Source organism: Rhagoletis pomonella, unplaced genomic scaffold, assembly GCF_013731165.1.
Source record: "Rhagoletis pomonella isolate Grant_MI unplaced genomic scaffold, Rhpom_1.0 Rhpom_scaffold_02788, whole genome shotgun sequence".
Taxonomy (NCBI): domain Eukaryota; kingdom Metazoa; phylum Arthropoda; class Insecta; order Diptera; family Tephritidae; genus Rhagoletis; species Rhagoletis pomonella.
In genome coordinates this window covers 3,453-26,769 of record NW_023461341.1, presented here as the reverse complement: position 1 = coordinate 26,769, position 23,317 = coordinate 3,453, and the positions used below count along the sequence as shown (strand labels likewise).

Genomic DNA, 23,317 nt, shown 5'->3' with positions numbered 1-23,317 from the left:
TTAGTAACATTCATACAAGTGCATACATACTTACAATGCAGCAGGTAGTAATATAAAAAGCTTGTCTTTTTTTCTTACCCACTCAGACCTTTCTACAGGCTACACGAATTGGAGCACAAATATCATCTTACGTGTAATGAGTTAAGTTTTAAACAAACACCAGCCGAAATTGTTTTATTAAGACTACATCCTAATTACGTTTGGGAGTCTGATGCCATATTTCGACAAATATCCTGTGCCACCGGGTTCGGTGAGTTCTATTGCTTGCAATCGACTATGGTAAGTATTGAATACGTGAGGTGTACATATTTGTTTCTTCGGCATTTCCTAAGGAAACCATTTTATCCTTTCTATGAATTTTGAGATTTTAAGGGATTTTCGTATGAGGACTACATCTTTGGAATGAAGTTGAGCAAAGATTTTTTATTTCCTTACATTACCGGGATGGTAGATAGAGGTATCGTGTAGTTGACTTACGCGAGTTGCGTAGACCTTGGGTATATCCCGAGTAATTGGCGGCCTGTTCATTCCCAGGACAGGAGAAAAATCTGTAGTTGACCCAATGGATTTCAGGCCAATCAGCTTCACTTCCTCCCTGTTTGAGATCACTGATAGACCCTCTGACTTACATATATATAATAAGAAATGTCAAGCACAAGGGTAAAGCAAGCTGTAAAAATATGAGAAGACAGAGGGCACAGAATGTCCTTAGCTTCTCGTAGTTGAGCGGTAAAGATTCCGTCAAGTCCCGGAGATTTGAAAGGTTGAAACAAAATTAAAGCCCGCTCCACCCTTTCATCACTTACGACGGCCCTAACGGTATCACGCAGGGACAAGTAGGTTCAAGGACCGGGTGAACTATCGGAGGTGTCGTCCAAGCAGCCCGGGAAGTTAGTGCTCATAAGGACCAGCATTTTGTTACATGATGACGTCCAGTCACCGTTAGACTTCTGGATACAGTTCATACTTGAAAAAGATTTCGACAGAACTTTCCTCAGCCTGTTGGCTTCAGAGTTCTCTTCTATGTTGTTTCAGATGTTTTCCCAAGATTCGTGTTTCGCCCTCTTTATGGCCTTCTTGAAGTCTTTGGGTGCGTCTTTGTGGAGTTGCCCAAGACCTGTTCGCTTGGCTTGATTGAAGAGCCTCCTCAGTGCTGAAATCTCGGGATTCCACCACAGGGGTTTCTTCTTGCCCTTCGGGAGGGTGCTTGGGCAGGAGGCTTTGAAAGCAGCATTACAGGCATTTGTTACAAAGTTCACAGACTTTTGCTGTTGCAGCTGTTGTAGGATAGAACGGTTAGTACTTTTACAGCCGACCTTCGTGCAAGTTCGGATAAAACTTATCAGCCACAAATTAGTCGTTCGATTTCATACATGAATTTGGAGTCTAGTTTGGTGGCTGTTCGACTGTGTTAGAAAAAAAAACGCTTACTATTTAGTATTGTTGTCGAGATAACGGTGATTTCACAATCCCTGAATAGCTGAGAGCGGTTCTCGTATACCATTAATTGTCAATCAATTCTCAACAATTATCTCCTCACACAGAGTAGTGTCAAGCCACTTACCAACGATTTGGTGAAACAAATGCAGCCCATAGAACCGCGAGAAATCGCACAAATACATCGCCGGGAATACAAAAAACATACATCTGCGATTTCTGAAGAACTCCTACCTCAAATGGACTTTGAAAATGAAAATGTTGCTATATATTATCACAATTTGTTCCCATCCAAACCATTTGGCAATTCAGAACACATTGTCATACTCGGCTTCAATAGTATGACTCGCGCTTTACTGCGAATACTTCTCTTCAACTTTAAAAACTCAAGGTACACTTTATTGTATGTACTTAATTTAGTTTTTTTTAAACGTTTGCATTTTTTTTTTTTAATATGTATTTAGCGCACTGAAATGTCATTGTTGTCTGCCACGCTGGCGCGTTACCATAATTTCATCGGTGGGCATTGTGGAAGGCATCTACGATCGCAATTTTGAATGTGAGATCTGTGAAAATCAAAATGACTGCTACATAAACTGGGAAAATAGTAACAGTTTTATACGGGACACCATTAGTTGCATGGATTTCCGCAAATATTTTTCATTCGTTAGTTCCGATGTGAAGAAAATCAAAAGGTAAGCGAAATATATAATTCAATTGTTGGCATAACTTTGTGATTGCAGAATAGCGGTAAATTTAATGCTTGCGCAGCCACAAGCCTCCGAAACTTTCGTTATTTTTGCGGATGATTTTGATTTCGGTGGTAAAATCCGCAAAATCTACTTGTTTCGATAATTTCGATACCTGTGAGTTTCGAGGGCTCGATAAATTTCGATAACTCAAAAATGTATATATCTCCATATAAATCAATAACTCGATAAACTTTGGATACCTCTATAAATCCCGCTTACTCGGTTTATTTTGGTAGCTCCATATTTCCCGAAAACTATTGACAAATTTCGATGACTCGTTACACTTTAAATTTCTATAACTCGAAATGTTTCAAACCATCAAAACCATTGATTCGGCAGGTCGATAAATTTCAGTAAAGCAATAAATATTGTTAACTCTATAGGTTGAAAAACTCGATGCATTACGATAACTCGATAAATTTCGTTAGCTCCATAAGTAATGATAATATGATAAATATCGCTAACTTGATAAATTTCAATAGCTTGACAAATTTCGATAATCGCATAAATTTTTATAGCTCGATAAATATCGACAACTAAGTTTCTCTGCCTATAAATTTCGACAACTTAATAAACATTGATCAATTTGTGTAATTTATACTCAGTAAACATGGATTACTTGATCAATTTTGATAACAATATCGATGTTTCGATAAATTTCTGTAACTTGATAACTTTCGATAACTAACATAGATAGACTATATTGAATATGCTGCACTATAGCGAGCTTTAAAACTATTAATTTACGCACCACACTGCCTCAAAGTATGCTTTTGTTTTCTACGGCGGAGGAGTCCGCCGCAACTGTGTGCATTTGAAAATTTGTGTAAGGCGGGTCGGCTAGAAACATATCAAGTAGACTTTACTCAAACACTCCTATATTTTTCACAACCAAAAAATTGCATATCTATCAAAAAGGGGACTTCCGAGAAAGTATTATAGGCAAGATCTGTGGCTCCGAAGAAGATCGAATGATGAATAGTAGGACTTTTTACCGTCGTGTACATGGCGAACATGGACGAACAACGAAAGCATGGGCGCAGACGAGTACAGTGGAAGGACCAAGAACAGAAGGAACTATCTACACTTGGTGTGAGTAACTGACGGAGTTTCAGCAGCGAAGAAAGCAATATGCGAAGGTTTTCGGTCTTGGCTTAAACCCATAAACGGTAGAAAATACAGATTAGTGAAATTTTTTTTTGCTAACCATATTGTCTATTATATTAACTATTTGTACAGGCTTATTGTTAAAGTTCCTTCTACCTACTTTGTCAATTTAACTCAAGCGCACATTTACACTTTATTTTACAGAGACGAACGCAAATTGATCTTGGCCAATGGCTGCGAGCTTTATTATCATAGTCTAATTTTTGCATTAAGTCAGCGATTTGGTGTACCACCAGCCGTACAGCGTTGCCCACGCCCAACCAACTATATGCATTTGAACAATCGTTTCGATAAAATAACGCTCTATTATAAACTGCAAGCCATTTGGAATGATCGCAATGCCAATGATATCAATATAATTGTTTTCGGTTCACGTTTGGGCACTTTTGAATTTATTAATTTTCTACTTAAGCACAAAACACCAGCGCAAAACATTACTTTGGTTATGCCATGGGATGCGAAAGGACATGCATCATACGCGAAGTACAATATAAGCAATATGGATATTAATATTGAGTTAATACTACAGGAGATGACTGAGGATTTAGGTGTAAAACTTGAATCAAATTGGATTCTAAAGGAATGGATATATTATCAGGGTGAATGCATTATATCGCATGCTGTATTCGAGCATCATCCCGACGGTCATATAATGACTTTACCTTGTGATCTATTTGTCAGTTTTCATACGCACATCATCGGCACGGATGTATTGGATAGTAAGTGCAATGGAAATGGTTGATTTAAAAATATTCCACAATGCTAAATGTTTTACATCTGTGCACTTTAGTAATGGAAAATGCAGGAATTGAAATGCGGGATTCTCGAATATTAATCGATGAACATTTTCGCACTAGTGATCCGAATATCTTTGTTGTGGGAAATTGCACCCGCTTGAGAGTGACTCCGAATCATCAATACAAACATTGTGCAAAAGATGAAATAGCGGCTAAGGTAAGGAAGTTCGTTAGGCTAAATCTTATGTTTATTTATTTACACACAAAACTCAAAAAATATTTATTTTTGGTAAAATTATATGTTAAGGACTAATATCCCTGCAGAAAAAAAATTATCAATAGATTACAATAACCAACTTCTAGTTAGCTTTTTTGCGGGACTTCGATAAATAACTAACCTTTAATTAGCTATGACAAAACTAACTTTAAGTTAGTTGTAAAGTCATGCAGACGTTATCGGCAGTTGGTTTTCTTTACAAGTTTCTATTTAAATATCCTCATTCAAAAATTACTTTCAATACGCTTTTTTTCTGCACTTCGCAGATTATTTTTCATATTCAAGACAAATAAAATAATGGTCAAAATTTTATATATATATTTTATTGATGTTATGTCTGATCGAATTCAAATATGAGACCACCTACATAACAACATGTAAACAAATAAGATAATATGTAATGTTGAAGAAAATAATCTTCCACTCAGGTGTCGATATCGAGGGCTTATCCTCTATCTGCAATTTTCACAAAAACTACTTTGTCACGTTAGAACCTTTCTGGGATTTACATACCTGTCATTACTGATGTTAATTCTTACGTTGCAATTTTATTGTAAATTCTTTTGTCAAGCGCTATACAAGATCAATATTAATATCACCGATGACAGTTTTTATATCAGAATCTCATTTTTGTGAAAAGTGCGGATAGAGGGTATTGAATATAAGCCCTCGCTATGAACATATTTATGTAAGTATTTTATATTGTACTCGTATGCAGCCTTAACAAAATACGTAATATTTATGTTTTATATTCTAAGCGAATGCTGGTTAATCTTTAATTAGAAGCTTTTACTCTTTCTAGCTAATACATGGGCTCAATTTGATGGAGGACGATGTTGTTGAATATTCGGAGAAATATTTACTACCAGTCTACTTTCAAGCTCAATTGCCACTAGGCTATTATATGGCTAAAGTGATTCTGCCTAAGCGATATATTGCAAATCATTTAGATAATAGCTATATGCTCTCGCTAGTCACATACGATGGTAATTTTTCAAGAGTACGCATCAATGTGCATGGCATCGTAGAGGAGATAGTGGTTGTATCACAAACTGTAAGTTGGCATCAAAAAGTTCACCGTACACCCCGAGCAAAGGTATTTTAGCAAGTTAACTATCAACTTCTTACGCTTTTTGTCATATTGCGGCATTTTTTTTTTTAAATAGGCGTGCAAAAATACTTTAGACTCAGGAGTGTAGGGCGATTTTTTTTTTTTTGCTTGTAAGGTAGCACGATCTAATTAATAATAATTTAAAATTTTTGATTTTTCACGCATATTTATTTCCATTTGTGCTCACATAGAAGCGCAGTTTCGATCATCTGCAATATTTTGTGGGCCACCACGAGGCATTATTGAATGATTTGCATGCCCGTTGGTATCTGCAAGAAATTAAAAGTTTTATTGATTTCTTTGAGGAACCATGGACGGAGCTGATTATGCACTCTGAATTTAATGATTTGCGTCGCAAAATTCGTACGCTAACTATGGACACAGCCAAGAAAATTGTGAATTGGGTAAGAGGCATTTGAATTGGACATAATATAAGATATATTTGAATAAACATTGCACTTGACCAGGGCCAAGTAATGGATCGTAAGGCGCGCAAGACATTCCTGAAACGTCAGATGGCCAATTTGCAATACACATCGGAGGTAGAGAAGATGTTGTTGCGTTTCTTGAGAAAACATCGCAATGATTTCATTTATCCCTTTGCATTGCCCGAAGACTTTCATCTAAATCTCGCAAGTAAATTAAATATTTGATACAAAATGTGTTGTTGGAAAAGCGAAAATTCTTACATACTTATTTTTTATTAATATTTATTTGTACTAAATTTTATCAAATGTTTACACACATATTTTTTCTGCCGTATCAACTTGAATATATTGTTAATTGCATGCATGAATTCATATATGTATTTAATTAATATTTAAGTTTGTTTTACACCCAAAGCACACTGTGTAACAAATCGTTTCGCGAGCGCACATTCCTTAGTCTCAGTCCAGCGATGTGCCGGACAATTTTTGAAATATTCCATATACGTACAACCAAGTAACATACCGGAGAATGGACTACAGCCACGTCGTAGTGCGGCAGCAGCACCAAGAAGCGTCATTTGCTTGAATGCTTGCAACTTCTGTTGTACATCAGGCTCACACTTGCGAAACGCTCCCATCATTGTGTCCACAAAGACGGTGTCATTGCCGTATTTGGCCTGCATATCAGTTTGCATAGTTTCGTAGTTGAGCTTCTCTGGCTCTTGAATGTAATGCAGTTCTCTGAGAATGCACTCGGCGAAGCACTGTGCCGGGATGGAGGACAAAAATTAAGGACACCGACAGGGTTGGTGTATGATGTATTTTGGAACAAATTTTCGTCATTCTTTGTCAATTTTGGTTGGGAGGCAAATCAGTTTCGGCTTTGTGCCATATTCAGTGTCATGTTGGCATTCTCTTGGGACACTGAGGATGTCACAGCGTCGAAACCGCTTAGTCTCTAAACCAAAATTGACAAGGGATGTAAGAAATTTATTCCAATATACTTTATGAAAGATATCTTTATTTTAAAGTATGTACTCATACGTACCGTAGCTTTTTCCACAGTGGGTGGCCCATGATTGCCTTTACCGATTATACCCATGCGTTTGCCGCAAACCTCTGTGGTCTGATCATAGCCACCATCCTTACAACAAAGCGTTGGATCCTGCAGGTTATAGAGTGTAAAGTATTTGCGAGTAGTTTTAAAGCATTTTGGTTATAATAATTCGTGGATAAGTAATTCAATGTCTCCTTATTGAAATAAAGCCGGATATACACTGAGCATAGAAATTAAAAAAATAATTAAAATACTCGTGGCACTGCATTAATAAATGCAGAAATGTTTTAGATGCATTTCTGCATCAAAAATAAAATTTTGAAAAAAAATTTCACTTCATCTTTTTGGCAGTTAGGGCTCGATATGTAAAATTAAAATTTGTATTGCTGAGGTTATGGCACGCGTGCCATGCATTTCTATTGTTTTCTCGTGCCGTATTTTTGCTAGACGTTAAAATTACAAAATTTATGAAAATTTTTGTATTATTAAACATATGGCATGTTGAACGTAATATTTCTCTGGCACGAAAGTAAAAAGCTCTCTTGACAAAAAGCATTTGAGCATTTTCAATTTTCTGGCGCTGCCATAGCGAGTTTTTTTAAATTCAATATTTGTTTCTTTTTACGAGTAATTTCATTTTTAGAATTTATTGTTTATTTCTTAGTTGCACTTAATTTTTATAAATTTATTTTATGTATTTTTTTAGGTTAGTTTTCTTTTTACTTATAGATTTTATTAATTTAAACAGAAAAACATGTTTTTAATTTCGTTTAATTTTTATTATGTTTTTATTTGTTTTTTTTCCTTTTAGATCTAGTGCTTTAAAAACCCCGTTTTTATAATTATTTTAATTTTTAGGAACTTATTTTATTTTTTTTTAAATAAGTTTTATTTAATTTCTAGACTTTTTTTGAAAAAAAGACCTAACTTCATTTTTAGAAACTTAAATATTTTATTTATTTTTTTTCATTTTCAAGTTAATATTCTATCAATTTTTAGTTTTTATTAATTTAAAAAGAAAAATGTTTTTCTTCTTTAATTTATTTTAATTTTTAGGAACTTGTTTTATTTGTTTTTTTCTCTTTCTAATTTATAATAATACTGAAAGCAAAGCGAATGTCTCAAAGAGTATCTCCTCTCATCAAACAAACAGTCAATAACGCATTTGCTCCTCGACACTTATGTGACTGTTTCACAATTATAGTTTCGAAAAATGAAGGCGACCTCGTTTCTTTTCGCTATCAAGATGCGAATCCAATTGAGGAATTAAGTCTAATTTTGTCAAACAAAATTGGTGAGGATATAATGTTGAGCTGTATGTGCTTTACAAGGCACAGTGCAGCAGATCAAATCTTAGCTCAATTGATTTGAACGCACTGATCTTTCTTATCGCCGAGATTCGCTGCAGTTACAATCATCAAAATATTCATTGCGTATTTAAAACAGTCGAAGTTAAGCAGTATTAAAATATTACGCACAATTTGTTCACACCTTATCCTTACATATTTGGCTGTCGACCATTAGATCTCAAGTTCTTAGCTTAAGTCTTTTGTTTTGCGTTACTTCTGAAAACACTTGTTTACTTACCACTAAGCGTGGTGGTCGTTGACAATCAAATTCCGGCGATTCGGCGCGCTAGAAAATATGTAAATATGTACATATATGAAAACCAAGAAAAACAACACTACAACATTCTTTTCTTATTTTTTGAACTCACGCAGTAGCTGACAACCAAAAGCACGCAGGACACAAATAATTTTATTGACAGCATAATTTGACTTTTACTTTTACTTTTGATGAAGTTATCTGGGTATTTTAGTTATTGTCACACCGCACAGCCACGCACAGCAAAATAATTTCAGTAAAAATGCGTTTTTGCTTTTATAGTAGCTTAATTTATGAGGTTAATTTTAGGTAAAAGGTAAAAAAAACAGAAATATTATTTGATTTGACTATTGAAAAAAAAACCCAAATGTAATAACAAAGTGTGCTTTAATCGGCGTAAAGCCACAGTGTTCACTACTTGTACATACACACTTATATAAGTAGTTAACGAATGCATTCAACTGTGGCTCGTTGATGAAATTTATACAAAACAAAATGCAAAGAAAAAACTAAAGAATAAAAAATTTGATGTTACTGCAGCATAGCAAGTATGGAAATGTGTCATGTGTGTTTAAAGGTAATTTTGTTTTGTTTATTTTTTTCGACATATGCATGTAACTGTCCACTGTTTATATTTTTTGTGTTGGGGTCAATCCACGTCAAATCAACCAATGGTTGGAATCAACCATTTTTGATTGGAAGAATTTTGGTTAGAACTTTTCTTTTATGATACAACAAAGTTCTGTCAAAGGAAACAATTACAATTTTTTTTTTTTCAAAATTGTGCGAAATTCTCTGCACAACTTCCTGTTTTTTGCAAGATTATATTTGAATCTCTCAAAATTTATTATAGTAACAAAAATAGTTTCGGTCTGATTTCAACTTTGATATTTAGTGCTATAAAAAATATAAAAAGAAAATTCGAAAATAAAAATTTACATAATTTTGAAATTAAAAAAAATCATACAAAAATTAACTAATAAAAAATGTAGGTAAAATATGTTTTAGAAAGTAAAAAAATTGTTTTCCAAACTCAAAATAAAATTATAAAATTATGTAAAAAAAATTGTTTGAAAAATGCAAAAAAACTAACTTGCAAAATCGGGAAAATGGTGAAATTTTGAACTTTCGAAAAAATATCCTTAAGCGTTCGTTATGCATAAAAGAAAAGTTCTGACCAAAATTCATCCAAATCAAAAATTGTTGATTCCAAACATTGGCCGATTTGACATGGATTAACCCATTGCTATTTGGCAATAAAAAAAAATAATTAACCACACCAGCCACGCATGACCATTAGCCAGCATTGTATAGGAGTACCAACCCCCAAAAAGTGAAAATTGCAGGTTGCTTTTGTTGCTTGCTCTTTGCTATGTTGCGCTATTTGCTGCATGTGACAAGCGCCAGCACTCGCACACATCACTTAGCGGGCTGTCGACTTCAGTTTGTCGCTTGTTTGCTTTCATGCGCGAAGGTTAATTTTGCTCATTTGATGATATGGCATAAAGTTGCTCCCCATTGCATTGCAAAGTTGAAGGTATTTTTTACAATATTACTCTGATAGTTAAATGAACTTGAAAAAAAAAACAGTGGCACGTTTGGCATTTTGAAATTTCCAAAACAATGTTTTCCACAATCAAAAGCGTTCATTTTAAATTTTTCAATGACACGGTCAATTTACTACTAATTGCTGAACAAAAATATAGGTACATATGAACTTATTTCAGAGGCAATTGCAGTTAAAAACGAAAGTGTTTAATAGACCATTGAATTGGGTCGTCTTCTTCCTCTTGTTTGGCGCTGTAACCGCCTAAGTGGTTTCGGTCGAGTTCAAAAAAGCACCTTACTCGTTTTTATGTGTAAAAATTTTTGCTCCCAGTATGGACAAAATTTTGGTAACCAATAATTTATAAATAAAATAAATAATAAACCGATAACTATTTCATTCATAAACTTATGCGCGTATTTCTCAAGGTCAAGTAGTACATGCATTCATAAAAACAATCGCAGCACATCTCCCCGTAAATTCATCACCATTAAGCGCAACTTTTTCAATCCGACACAAAAATTCTAAAATCTTAAAATGAAGAAATCTCGGCCAGCCAAGTGAAAAGTGGCAACTAATTAATTCTTTTTGCAAAACAATCTATTTCCATGTTCCATACCAATATTTCAATAATTAACTAGTTTCTTAAGATGTAATTTTAGTAAACATTAAATAAAAGTGTACGTTTTCTGCAGGAAAATATATTAATTTATTTTAATAAAATCAAAACTTCTAAAATCACAAACATATGTACTTTTATCGCAAGTTCACAAATGTAACGTGGCAACTTAGCTCGTTTTCGCATTTTTCGGTCCGAAATTGTAAAGTTTTTGTCCATGACGCCCCACGATTTTTGTAGAGGTGGGTCAATGTGCCTTGAACCTCATTTGTATTAATACAAAAAAAAATATTTTATTTATTTTTTAATATTAAAAATTTCTATACTTCAAAAAATAGATTTACATATATCCTCGTACGATTACATATGTACATAGATACATATTTATGCATTTGGCTGAATGGAAAATTTGATTGCAGAAATAATTTTAAAGAAATTAAGTTTACAAATACATTTGTACTACACATGTATATAATATTATTTTTAACCGACTTCCAAAAAAGGAGGAGGTTATCAGTTCGTCGGAATATTTTTTTTTTTTTTTTTTATGTATGTTACCGCATAACTTTGGACCACGTCAAACGATTTCGATAATTCTTTTTGCATCGGAAAGGTAGTGTCTCAGAGGTGGTCCCATACTAATCTGGTTAAGATCCGATCAGCGGATTTTTTTTTGCTAAAAATTACTAGTTTATTATTATTAAATAACATCGGTATTTGGATAACAAACCATAATTTGTTAGACATACATATGTATGTATGTATGTATGTACTTACACAGGCAATCAAAAGTCGGTGGATGCATGGTGTTTTTTTTTTTTAATATTTACAATGTTTTTCAAGTTGAAATATTTTTATTGTTATTTTTTTAAAAGAACGTGGTTCATGCTTTAGTCGAAACCACATAAGTCAAACTTTCAAACTTTATACATAACTTAGAAAAATTCAAAAAAATTTCATCTAAATTTTGAAATTTTTTTTCTGAATTTTTAGAAATTAATGGTGACAAATTGACAACAAGTCCCAATTAAAAAAAAAATTTATTGTACTATTCAAATGTTACTATCGAGAATTGTAAACCAATCACCAAATCGCAAAGCAAATATAAAAAAACCCGCTCCTTTCCCCGTCTCCCGCTTGTTTGTTTACACTTAGCGTTCTGAACTCCATTTTTTATTTTAGTTTTTGTTTTGATCTGACACCAGCAGGCCTCGGCCTCCGCAAGCATCCCCTCTGCCCTGTCCTGATCAGTTTTTTGTTTCTTTTCATTTTCGTGTTGTTAATTTGCATTTTTCTTTTCACTATGGTAAATTTCGTCGAAGTGTGGAGGAATTGAAAATCTTTGCCGTGGTGACCAGTGTTGCCAGAACTTTTTGGGCGAACCGGCTAAATTGGCAAATAAAACCGCCTAAAATGTTTCAACTAAATTTCGTATGTTTTATTTAAATAAATCACGAGTAAAAAGACTATTTCTTGGAGAGAAGTTACAAATTCGAGCCGGAAAAAATTTTGCCAGCAAGAATTTGCAATTAGGAAAAACATATGATTGTGGCGCATGGTTGGATTTTTTGTCGACGATAATTTGAATAAACAAGTTCGTTAAATTTAAAAATTTACAAACGGGAGCGGTTTTAAAATGAAAAATGTAAGTTAATACTTGTTTACTTAATTAATTTAGTTAATTCCAATGATTTGAAAGGTACTCGGAAAAATAAAACTGTATTCTTAATCGGAATGCAATCTCAACCAGAGTCGATATAGTAAACCCGACAAAGAAATTGAAACGTATGTTGAAGAAAGTCGGACTGACAAGATGTATACACGTAGGTCCTGTTTTTTGCCCCTCTGAAAGAATTTTAAAAATTCTATACAAATTTCTTTTGTTTGAAATGCAACCGTGGACACTAGCTGGCAGAAAAACTTGCAGATTTGCGTTCGTACAGAAAATTGCAAGTTTCTCTGCACGAGAGAGAATTTGGGATCATTTTTTCTTACTATCTGATATTTTGAGTGATAATTCTCGATGGATTTTCGACGAACAAACCTATTGTCTTCCCTACAAGGCCTTTTCAGACTGACCGATTCTCAATACACTCAAATAGAAACCACTACACATAAAAAACGCTGTAAAAATTTCCCTTCAATTTTAAGGCAGTAAAACGTAAAACAACGACCTTAAGTTAACATCAACCGAGGCCATATGTTGACAAGGGATGCAAAATCACAGTTACACCAAAAAACTGGTCAGATTTTTCAGCAATCCCTTCAATTCTGATGTAAAATATGATGCCAAAAGACTGCAGATCTCCCATTTAGATGACCGGTCATATGACCGGCAGATGCTTCGTAGGATTCCCAGAGAGTTTTGCTTTACATAGAAATTTGTGCTCTTTTATTTTCATTTTGACTCAATTCAGTGTTGGTTCCTTTAATTCAAGTTGGCATGCGGTTTTTGGAATTTAAATAAGTTCTCAGCAAAAAAGTTTGTTTAAAAAAATACATATGTGTATATAGTGCTTAAAAAAAAAATTTTTCCCTTACCTTAAACCTTTGGGAGTAGGCAAAAATTATGTTTTTTAATTTAGGCAGAATTGAATATGCGCTATCTGGGAAGACAATATCTACGTGTAATATTTATTCTGTTTTTGGCACTATATCCAATCTTAAGAGTCTTAACAGTGAAACAATTTCTTATTTTCTAAGTTTGCGAATAAAACTTCACACTTAAAATTAAGACATTTATAACCAACATTTTATAAAGAAAACCCTTTCTTCGTTTAAAATAAAAATAAGCGAAATCGGCCCAATTTCATAAATCCTGCCTGACATGAAAATTTTCTCCACAATAAGGCTAGTAGCCATTTCTAACAGATTTTGGGTCGCTTAGTCAAAAATGGAAACATACATATTTGAAATTTAAGAAAACAAGGCAAATAGCAAAATCGGCTAAAAACGGCTAATTTTTTTCTGCAAAACGGCTAACAAATCGGCTGCCGGCTAAATCGAAATTTCTCCGGCTGTTTGCTATCGCAACCTGCTAAAACTAGCCGGAAAACGGCTAAAATGGCAACACTGGTGGTGACAGCCGGCATTTCGTCGACGAGTGGTATATTTCGTCGGCGGGTGGTATATTTGCTCGACCGCAACTCAAAATCAGAGAACGTCTATGAATGAGAAGGCGCATTTTCTGTGACCGTTTTTGTTGCGCAAAAATTTTGGGGTGCAGTCGGCCAAATATACCTCACGTCGACGAGTGCACCACTTGACCGACGGTGTCGGTAGAGAAGTGCCGGCTGCCACCATACCAAAAATTTTTCCGTCCCACCACACTTCGAGCAGTTCAAAGCAAAATGAAAAAATAAGAACAAAATGGAAAGAGGAACAAAAATCTATTAAGCAGAGGGGGTGCTTGCGGAGGCAGGCGCGTGCTTGTGTCGGATCAAAACAAACTCTAAAATAAAAATGGTAGTCGGAACAAGTGTACAAAGAAGCGGGGAAACGGGGAAAGGAGCGGGCTTTTGTACATTTGCTTGTTTGCCGAAAATATGATATTTGCGTGAAATCGATTTGCTGGTTGCAAATTCATTTTTCCAAACATGTATGAATTTTTCTGTTTCAGCAAAACATGTATGCATTTTTCTATTTCAGCTAAGTTGATAAGATTTTCTGAGGGAAATAAGATTTTCTGAGGGAATATTTTCCACAATCCATACGTACATACATATATCTATCCACATATATATATACGTACATACATACATATATCTATATATTGGAGCATTTCATGAAATTTCATCTATGTATACATGCGCAATAGGCTGGCTCTTTATAAGTTTCGCGATACATATGTATATACATAAATATGTACAAACGCGTATATATGTATGTATGTACATATGTCAATCACCTACAAATGAAAATCTGTTTTGCATTGACATCGGTCCGTTTAAATACCGTTATTAGAGTCTGATTGGTTTTTAAGTATAAATGCGCGAAAATGAAAGATAATAAAGAAAAAATGCTAACGTCTTTCATACGGAAAAGTTTTCCGAGCCGTTCGGACGCGTTTTTTGAGCGAATTTTTTTTCCTGACTTATCGCGCGCCCTAAATCGACGAGATGTCCAGCATTCGCCACTGCGTAGCCCGGGACTGCCCCATCACCAGTTTGGAGGCCAAACTCTTTGGATGGCCACGGGATAAGGAGATGGCCCTGAAGTGGAGGCAAAACCTCCGGATTTCGCCAGACGCCCACATTGCCCCAACCAACACCTTCATTTGCGGCGCCCACTTCCCTCACTTCGCCGTTGGAGGCCAGCGACTGAAGCGTGGGGCGGTCCCAACCCTCAACCTTGGTAAGTTGTTTTCATTAAGTTTAGTGCATGAAGTTTTTTAGTGAGTGCAGTGGACATATGTGTTTAGGAATATGTATGTACGTATGTATGTATATATACAATACAATGAGTGCATTCCAAAATAGTGAATATGCATACATATGGGCTATTCCATGGTGCTGGTGAAAGTTATTATGCTGTCAGCCATTGTTATTTCTGCTTGTTTTGTGAAATGAGCAAACGTTTGTGAAGACATTTATAAACGCGTTTTACTTAATTAATTGATTAAACGAATGCGAACCTTTTAAGGATAATATATTTGTGGAAATAAAAGTGATAAGTGTAGTGTTATAATAAAATATAGTGATAGTAGGCGGGATAACAAATAATAGTATCCCCACCGAGTTTCATAAAAAATTCAGCATACTTCGCGAGGAATAGCAATTAATATTTTACGTGGAATGGCCCATATGTATGTATTTTGCTTGTTTGTGTGTGTACATATGTATGTCATTTGCTTCTTTTTGTGTGTTCAAAAATTTTAAACGTGTGTGAATGTGTAAATGTGTGACTGGTGGGGCAGGTCCTTGTGCCTAGTGAAAGTGATTGGCCCGTAGTCATAGTCAAAATAAAGTCGACTTTAAAGTTAGTTGCAGCTTTTTTGACAGATATCCCATTGAAAATTATGTCAAAAAGCTGCAACTAACTTTAAAGTCGACTTTATTTTGACTATGACTACGGGCCATTGGGCCGTATGAATAAAAATAAGCAATTGCTTTTTCTTAAAATTTCAGATCATTTACTCAATTTATTCAAACAAAATTGAAGTAAAAGGTATGAAATTTTAAGAAAAAGCAAATGCTTAGTTTTTATTCATACGGCCCATTATGTATAATTATTATGCATATGTATATTGTATGTTTATTGATTAATACTGATGTATTATGTATATTGAGGGAGTGGGTTAAAATTAAGTCGGTACTTAACGTTAGTTGTAGTTTTTGCCATAATTTTTAATGGGTTTTTCGTCAAAAAATCTGCTTTAGTGTGTCCATATGTTTGTACAGATATGTATATGTATGTACATATGTATATCGTCGTTTAAAGTACAAAACCACGTATCAACAAAATGCAAACCCGCGTATGTGATTGTGTGTGATTGAGCCAAAAACGACGATACGCGGTTTTGTACCTTAAACGACGATATGTATGTATAGGTGCAAATGTACATTCAGCTTAAGTAACCAACATTTTTGGATACCGTGAATATTTAAAAGTTATCTGAAGAAATGCTCGTATATTTATTATAATAGGGAAGCGAACTGATTTTAGAAATTTTTGGCCTTATTCATAAAAAATAAAGTAGGTGTAAAGAGCTTTATAAAATGACGTTTTCATACATTTTTCAGTTTATAAACCTTTTTTAAAGCTACTTTATTTTTTATGAATAAGGCCATTTTTTGACTAGAATTTTTTTTTATAAGCAAATATGGTACATTCAGTGATGTGTGTTTCGTAATATGTACCATATATAATTAGGACCAGATGAAGATGAAGATGTCGTTCTGCAGCATTCGATTGAGGAGGCAAAGGGGTACCGCAGTTGCTGCGTTGAGGGCTGCTTCCCCCATGACGACCAGACCCTATTTGGCTTCCCGAGGACGGAAGTTGCCTTCAATAATTGGGCCTTAGTTTGCAATTTGAAAGTGTCATTTCCGCCAAATACAAAAATTTGTATTTGCGAACGTCATTTTCATAAAAGATATTTAACTAAAACGCGACTTTTAAAGGGGGCTTTTCCCCTATTCAATTTGCCACCTCAAATTCCGAGTGAGCCAAATAGCTGCTCCTCCGAATTAATCCTTCAGCCTGTTAAGCATGTTTACATGCCGAAAAAGTCGGAATGCGACTTGACACTCGAGCAATTCGAACAATTCTCTGATTTAGAAGTCAAAAGACAGCGTTTTGATGTTAGCGGCACTGAGGAGGGCCTTAGCAATGAACCTGGTTTTTGCGACCATGAGCCTTTCGCTCGGGCTGCGCGTATTTATCAGGGTAACGCGAAAAAGCAGGACATACGTATTGAAGAGTTGCAAAACGAAAACGTCGCGTTAAAGGAAGAAATTGCTGATTTGAAAACACACGCGATAATAGCTTCGCCCGATTGTAGCGATGACGCTTTAAATTTTGCTAGAATGATAGTACGGTCGGTTAGTTCCTACACGGACACGGAAAAAACTTTAGCTCAAAATATTAATTACATGTCGACTAAAGCCTATAATTTTATGCGCGATGACTTGAAGTTTTCACTTCCACACAAAAAAATCGCTTTTGCGATGGCGCCCTATTAAATATGTATCGCCGGGTATAGATTTTAAAGTAATAGAAAATTTAAAATATGTCGTTTCTGAAATGTCTCCCACCGAGCGGTTTTGCGAAATTTTATTCGACGAAATTTCTATTAAAAAAGATCTCGTTTATAATAAAAGTAGAGATATTATTGACGGTTTCGTGGATATTGGCGACGGTAATCGCGACCTCAATGTCGCCGACAAATGTTGTTTTTTCATGGTGAAAGCCATCGCGGCGGATTGGAAATATGTCCTTTCCTATTATATGGTTAAAGGCGGTATGTCGGCTTCAAATCTTTTAGAATCCTTAACGGAAAATATTAAAACGGTTGAAGGCCTCGGCTTAAGCGTCAAAGCCATCGTCTGCGATCAAGGCCCAACCAACGTTCGTCTTTTTAAACTTTTAAATGTCTCCGCGGAAAATCCGTTCTTTATTTTCAATTCAAATAAAATTCACTGTCTTTACGACTATTGCCACTTAATTAAATCGGTTCGGAATAACTTATTAAAGCACGATTTGAAAACTGTCGATGGCATCGCGAGCGGTAAAGTCATTCGTCAATTATATTCGGTAGATAAAGCGAATGTAAACTTCAAGGTATGTCCTAAGCTTACAGCTTCGCATATTTACCCCAATAATTTTGAAAAAATGAGCGTATCCCGAGCGACGCAGCTATTGAGTAATTCGGTAGCTGCAGGCATTGATATGGCGCAGAAACAAGGGTTGCTAGGGTCTGATGAATACACCCTCAAATGTGCCAAGCCGACTCAGTTGTTTGTAAAGCGCATGAATGATTTGTTCGATGAGCTCGATTGTAAGAGATTAAATAATAAAAACCCATTGAAGGGTCCAATTTGGCGCGATTCTGTAGACAAGCTTAACAGGCTTAAGGACCACATTAAATTCATTTCGTCGATTAAACTTCCCAATAATATAAATTCCTTGTGTTTTGCTGGTTTTATTTTAACCATTAATTCTATGATTAATTTAAGTCAAGATATCTTTGAAAATTGCAAAGATTTAAATTTTATATTGTTGGGAAAATTGAATCAAGATGCCCTTGAGAACTTTTTTTATAGAATCCGCGCAACTCAGGGCATTAATACGCATCCATCGGGCCATGAAATTCAGTACATTGTTGCTCGCTTAATTTCTATGAAAATTTTGAGACGGAAATTCGATAAAAAAGGTACAAACTGCGAAGATGATGAAGATTTGAACCTGGATTGGAATATTGCTGATGAAGATTCCTTGAAAGACAATTTAGGACCTTCAGAGCAACTTGCGATGGATGTCGATATTCCAGAAGAGCAATTTTCTTGGGATATTGACATTCCTGAAGAGCACTTTGCTCTCGCGGAAGGGGCATCAGCAGAAATCCAGGTGCAAAGGTACTACGCAGGTTATACCATTTACCAAAAATTATTGTCAAAGTCGCAATGTAAAACTTGTATTGACGCGATGGTGAAAACTCCAGGCGAACTGAAAGACTATTCCGAAGCCTTGATCCGAGCTAAGAATTATAAAGAATGTCCTGATGTGAGACTAATTAATCCAACTGAGTGGGTATTTGAAATATTGCGCATGCAGATGGCATGGTATAAGCATTTATTTCAGAAATATGCTCATTCAGTTGGAATTCATGAACAAATTGTTAACGCGCTTATTAAAAAAAACAAATGAAGAATTTTCGGAATGGTTTTCAGAAGCCGGAGATTGTTTTGAGCACCGAAAGCAACTTCTGAATTCCATGGTAACCGTATTACTGTTTAAAAACGCGAAATGGTTGGCTGGAGATGAAGCCCAAGCAAACATGGAGCGTCTTAAACAGAATAAATTAAAAAGATTAAATGTAAAAAAAAAGTAAATGACTGAACGAAATGGCATTTTCAATTGCAAGCTAAGAGCCCATGAAATTGGAGGCAACATGCGACGGCAGCAGCTTTTTTTCTTCTATTTCCAGATTTTTTCTTCTATTTTCAGATTTTTTTCTTCTATTTTCAGATATTTTCTAATAAAATTGAATATGAAATCTAATTTTTATTTTTTTTCTTCTATTTTCAGATATTCCCTTGGGTTTTTTCGTATATTTTCTTTTTTTCTAACATTTTAAATTTTGTAGTAATTAACCGTAGTAGTAGTAGAGTAGTGCATGCCTTTTAAGTAGAATAATATACCTACATACATATATATGTTGATTGAGTTAGTAGTTACATATGTATGTAGGTGGTTAATTTTCACTTGCACACACGAGCCAAGTTTTTAAACTATTACCGTACGATTTCAACCGAGTGGATTGAATCGTGGTATTAAAAACTGGTGAAAAATAAAAATTATCTTAAATGATCGTGTGAGAATTTGTCTTCATATGAGAAGGCATTTTCGTAATTCGTGTCCAACCTAAAGTTGTAGAAAAATAATTTTAAATTGTTTCATTTCAGGATTTATTTTTGTTATATTTCTTATTTTCTTTTAGATTTTTAAACTCTGAATTTATCTGTATGTACATAGTTTAAGAACTTATATTGAAAAATAAAATAAAAATATTACCTAAAATAACTTAAATTTGTCAACATAATTGTATGTATATTACATAAGTAAGTATATTTTTACAATTAGTTGATCGCATCTGAATGTATATATGTATGTACATACTTACATATGTACATATGTACCCAATACACATATGTACTCCAAAATCATTTATTGATAACGTTCTTGCACATGCACATAATATTACATATATGTATGTACATACATACTAACTATCTTCTTATTTGGGGCTGACAAACTTTAACTTAAGAGTCGACTTTATTTCGTCTACTAATATGCCCAAATAGTTTTGGAGTCAAATGAAAATGCATTTTCTACGCATACGTATGTACATGCTCCATTAATTGATAACGTTTTTGCATGCATATATATGTATATGCATATTACTGCCAAAAAAACTACGAACATGCATATAAATGTACATATGTACAAATCACGGCAGCATACATACATATATATGCACATAATTACACGTATACTCAAATACAACAATAACTATTTCATTCATAAACGCATTGCATATTTCTCAAGGCCAAGTAAATTCATTCATAAAAATAACCGCAGCACATCTCCCCGCAAATTCATCATCAACAAGCGCAACTTTGTCAATCCGACACAAAAATTCTAAAATCTTAAAATGAAGAAATCTCGGCCAGCTAAGTGAAAATTGGCAATTATTTCTGTATATCCAGTAAAATAAGTTATCTCGAATCTTGGCAATTTTTGGTAATTTTTGGTAATTTTTGACAAAACACTCTATTTCTCTGTTCCATACCAATATTTCAATCATTAACTAGTATTTTAAAGTGTCATTTTAATAAACATTAAATAAAAGTGTATGTTTTCTGCAGCAAAATACATTAATTTTTTTTTAATAAAATCAAAACTTGTAAAATCACAAACATATGTGGTTTTATCGGAAGTTCACAGATGTAACGTGGCAACTTAGCTCGTTTTCATATTTTTCGGTCCGAAATTGTAGAATTTTTGTCCATGCCGCGCCACATGTCGATTCCCAGAAATTGAATAATTTGTGTGTGGATGGGAGCGGCGAGGGGAAGACGAAAGCCGACCAATCGCACATTTGTATGTACATATATATGTTACATACATACATTACATATCTACATATTTACAAATGAATGTGTACATACGTACATATTTATGCGTTTGGCTTTTTGCATGAATAGAAAATTTGATTGCAGAAATAATTATATATGTGTATGTGCATAAGTAAATATATACATACATACATACATATGTTTCATTAAATTGTAATGAAATAGTTTTATTGAAAAAGTTCCACTTTACATGACTTTAGATAATTGCGGAAAAAAGTCGAAAAAATTGAATTAGAAAATCTCATCAACATAGCTGAAACAGAAAAATTCATACATGTTTGGAAAAATGAATTTGCAACCAGCAAATCGATTTCACGCAAATATCATATTTTCGGCAAACAAGCAAATGTACAAAAGCCCGCTCCTTTCCCCGTTTCCCCGCTTCTTTGTACACTTGTTCCGACTACCATTTTTATTTTAGAGTTTGTTTTGATCCGACACAAGCACGCGCCTGCCTCCGCAAGCACCCCCTCTGCTTAATAGATTTTTGTTCCTCTTTCCATTTTGTTCTTATTTTTTCATTTTGCTTTGAACTGCTCGAAGTGTGGTGGGACGGAAAAATTTTTGGTATGGTGGCAGCCGGCACTTCTCTACCGACACCGTCGGTCAAGTGGTGCACTCGTCGACGTGAGGTATATTTGGCCGACTGCACCCCAAAATTTTTGCGCAACAAAAACGGTCACAGAAAATGCGCCTTCTCATTCATAGACGTTCTCTGATTTATTCAAAACGCTGGAGCACCCTGCAGTTTCACTTCACACTGTTCATATGCAGATGTCGCCAAGGGGACATATTTTGACAACTCAAGCAGCGCCGCTCGCAGCTTTCATTTAATCAACAAGTCTGTCATTAAACTGTCAAATTTCGTTAGTTTTTCTCTGTTGTGTTTTGGTTGTTGGCCTAATTTATGTTGACGCGCCGTGTCGCGAAAAAGTGCAAAATTAATATAATAAATAACGATTAAATAGTGTTACAAAGATAGTGCAAACTTTAAATTATTAACCAGCATTTTCTTAAAGCTAGATCCTTAAGTGCATTGCGAAAAAAGCAGCTGTCTCAGCCAACGGTGGTCACTTGCCATTGTCCGTATTGGCATTTGCACTGTTTGCGTTCATTGATCTCTCCTCTCAACCCTCTGCAGAAACGTTAATGGCACCAGGTGAGTCAATATGTGTGTTTATAATTAAATTGATGAAATTAGTTTGATGATTTTTGCATAAGTTCCCAATACAGGCTGGAAAGATTTCCGATCAAAAGTTATCCACAACAAAGATTACGGCGACTGCTTCCGCCAAAGATATGAATGTAAATTGTAATGGCCTTAGGGCGCTGCTACGCAGACGATCATATGATACCTGGGGCCTATTTTATAAAGTGACTGTTTGATGGGTGTTTTGTTTAATTTAGCCTGTTCCCGTACTTCGCGATTTGCAGGTTTTACAGGAACAGCTGTTTTTGCCTTTAATAAACCTTATAGGCCCGTCCACATAGAACTTTGGCGTTGCGTTGGCGTTGGCGTCGCTTCAACAGCTGACTATGAATACATGAACATGAATTCAAATGCAGCCGTCCACATAGCCAAAATTCGACAACGCTCACGCCAACACAAAGCAAAAAGATGGCCAACTCTCAACTTTCCAACGCCAAAGCCAAAGCCAACGCGAAAGTTCTATGTGGACCGGCCTTATGTTGATGCGGCGTACTGGAACGACTTTGGACTAAATCCTGCCAGAAATGCAAATCCTAAACGTTGTAGAACGCGCTAATTGTCCCACCGCTTCAATGCCATGTGAAATCATGATTCAGTAAAAGGTATCCAAACCGACTCTCGAGTCAGACGCACTGTGTATGCCGCCTATTTACATACAGCTTTGGCTTTGCGTTGGCGTTGGCGTCGCTTCAACAGCTGACTATGAATAACTGAATTCAAATGTAGCTGTCCACGTAGCTTAAAATTGGCAACGCTAACGTCAACGCAACGCAGAAAGATGGCCAACTCTCAACTTTTCGCGTGCGTCGTCTGTCAGCATTTGCAGATAATTAAAATGATGTGAAATAGTTTTCCTTTTTTATCAAATGCGGGCAAGAAATGTCGTTTTTGTGCAATTATTGATGTCACTAGTAAGCAAACCTTTAATTATTTAATCATGATGTGAAATTCCAAAGGAAAAGTGAGAAATTGTCATTTCGGATTTTAAAATTTTCGTTGACAAAATTGTTACC

The 23,317-nt window shown here is 35.0% G+C and overlaps 3 protein-coding genes across 3 annotated transcripts; 2 read left to right on the top strand and 1 right to left on the bottom strand.

Moving 5' to 3' along the window:
• Positions 1-60: 60 nt before the first annotated feature.
• LOC118753728 (cilia- and flagella-associated protein 61-like) lies at positions 61-6,134 on the top strand (the record flags this gene model as incomplete). The annotated part of the gene is made up of 8 exons (XM_036488594.1): positions 61-279; positions 1,545-1,828; positions 1,902-2,132; positions 3,501-4,075; positions 4,147-4,310; positions 5,173-5,424; positions 5,673-5,885; positions 5,949-6,134. Coding segments are annotated over 8 exons (2,124 nt in total), but the record flags the coding sequence as incomplete, so codon positions are not given.
• Positions 6,135-6,301: 167 nt separating this feature from the next.
• Positions 6,302-8,737, bottom strand: LOC118753727. Its single transcript, XM_036488593.1, has 4 exons — positions 8,684-8,737; positions 8,554-8,601; positions 6,958-7,074; positions 6,302-6,673 (listed from the first exon to the last, which is right to left on the bottom strand). The coding sequence occupies exons 1-4, from the start codon at positions 8,735-8,737 to the stop codon at positions 6,302-6,304; spliced, it is 591 nt and encodes a 196-aa protein (XP_036344486.1).
• Positions 8,738-17,480: 8,743 nt separating this feature from the next.
• LOC118753726 lies at positions 17,481-19,103 on the top strand. Its single transcript, XM_036488592.1, has one exon. It carries the CDS (start codon positions 17,481-17,483, stop codon positions 19,101-19,103), a length of 1,623 nt encoding a protein of 540 aa, XP_036344485.1.
• Positions 19,104-23,317: the final 4,214 nt, after the last annotated feature.

What these genes read in the sequence shown, in the direction of transcription:
- LOC118753727 (XM_036488593.1), bottom strand. Translation starts at nt 8,737, where the DNA reads ATGCTGTCAATAAAATTATTTGTGTCCTGCGTGCTTTTGGTTGTCAGC. An exon ending in AACGACCACCACGCTTAGTG is followed by an intron (nt 7,075 to 8,553) that starts GTAAGTAAACAA and finishes TATAACCTGCAG; the next exon opens with GATCCAACGCTTTGTTGTAA. An exon ending in CCACTGTGGAAAAAGCTACG is followed by an intron (nt 6,674 to 6,957) that starts GTACGTATGAGT and finishes ATCCCGGCACAG; the next exon opens with TGCTTCGCCGAGTGCATTCT.
- LOC118753726 (XM_036488592.1), top strand. Translation starts at nt 17,481, where the DNA reads ATGTCTCCCACCGAGCGGTTTTGCGAAATTTTATTCGACGAAATTTCT.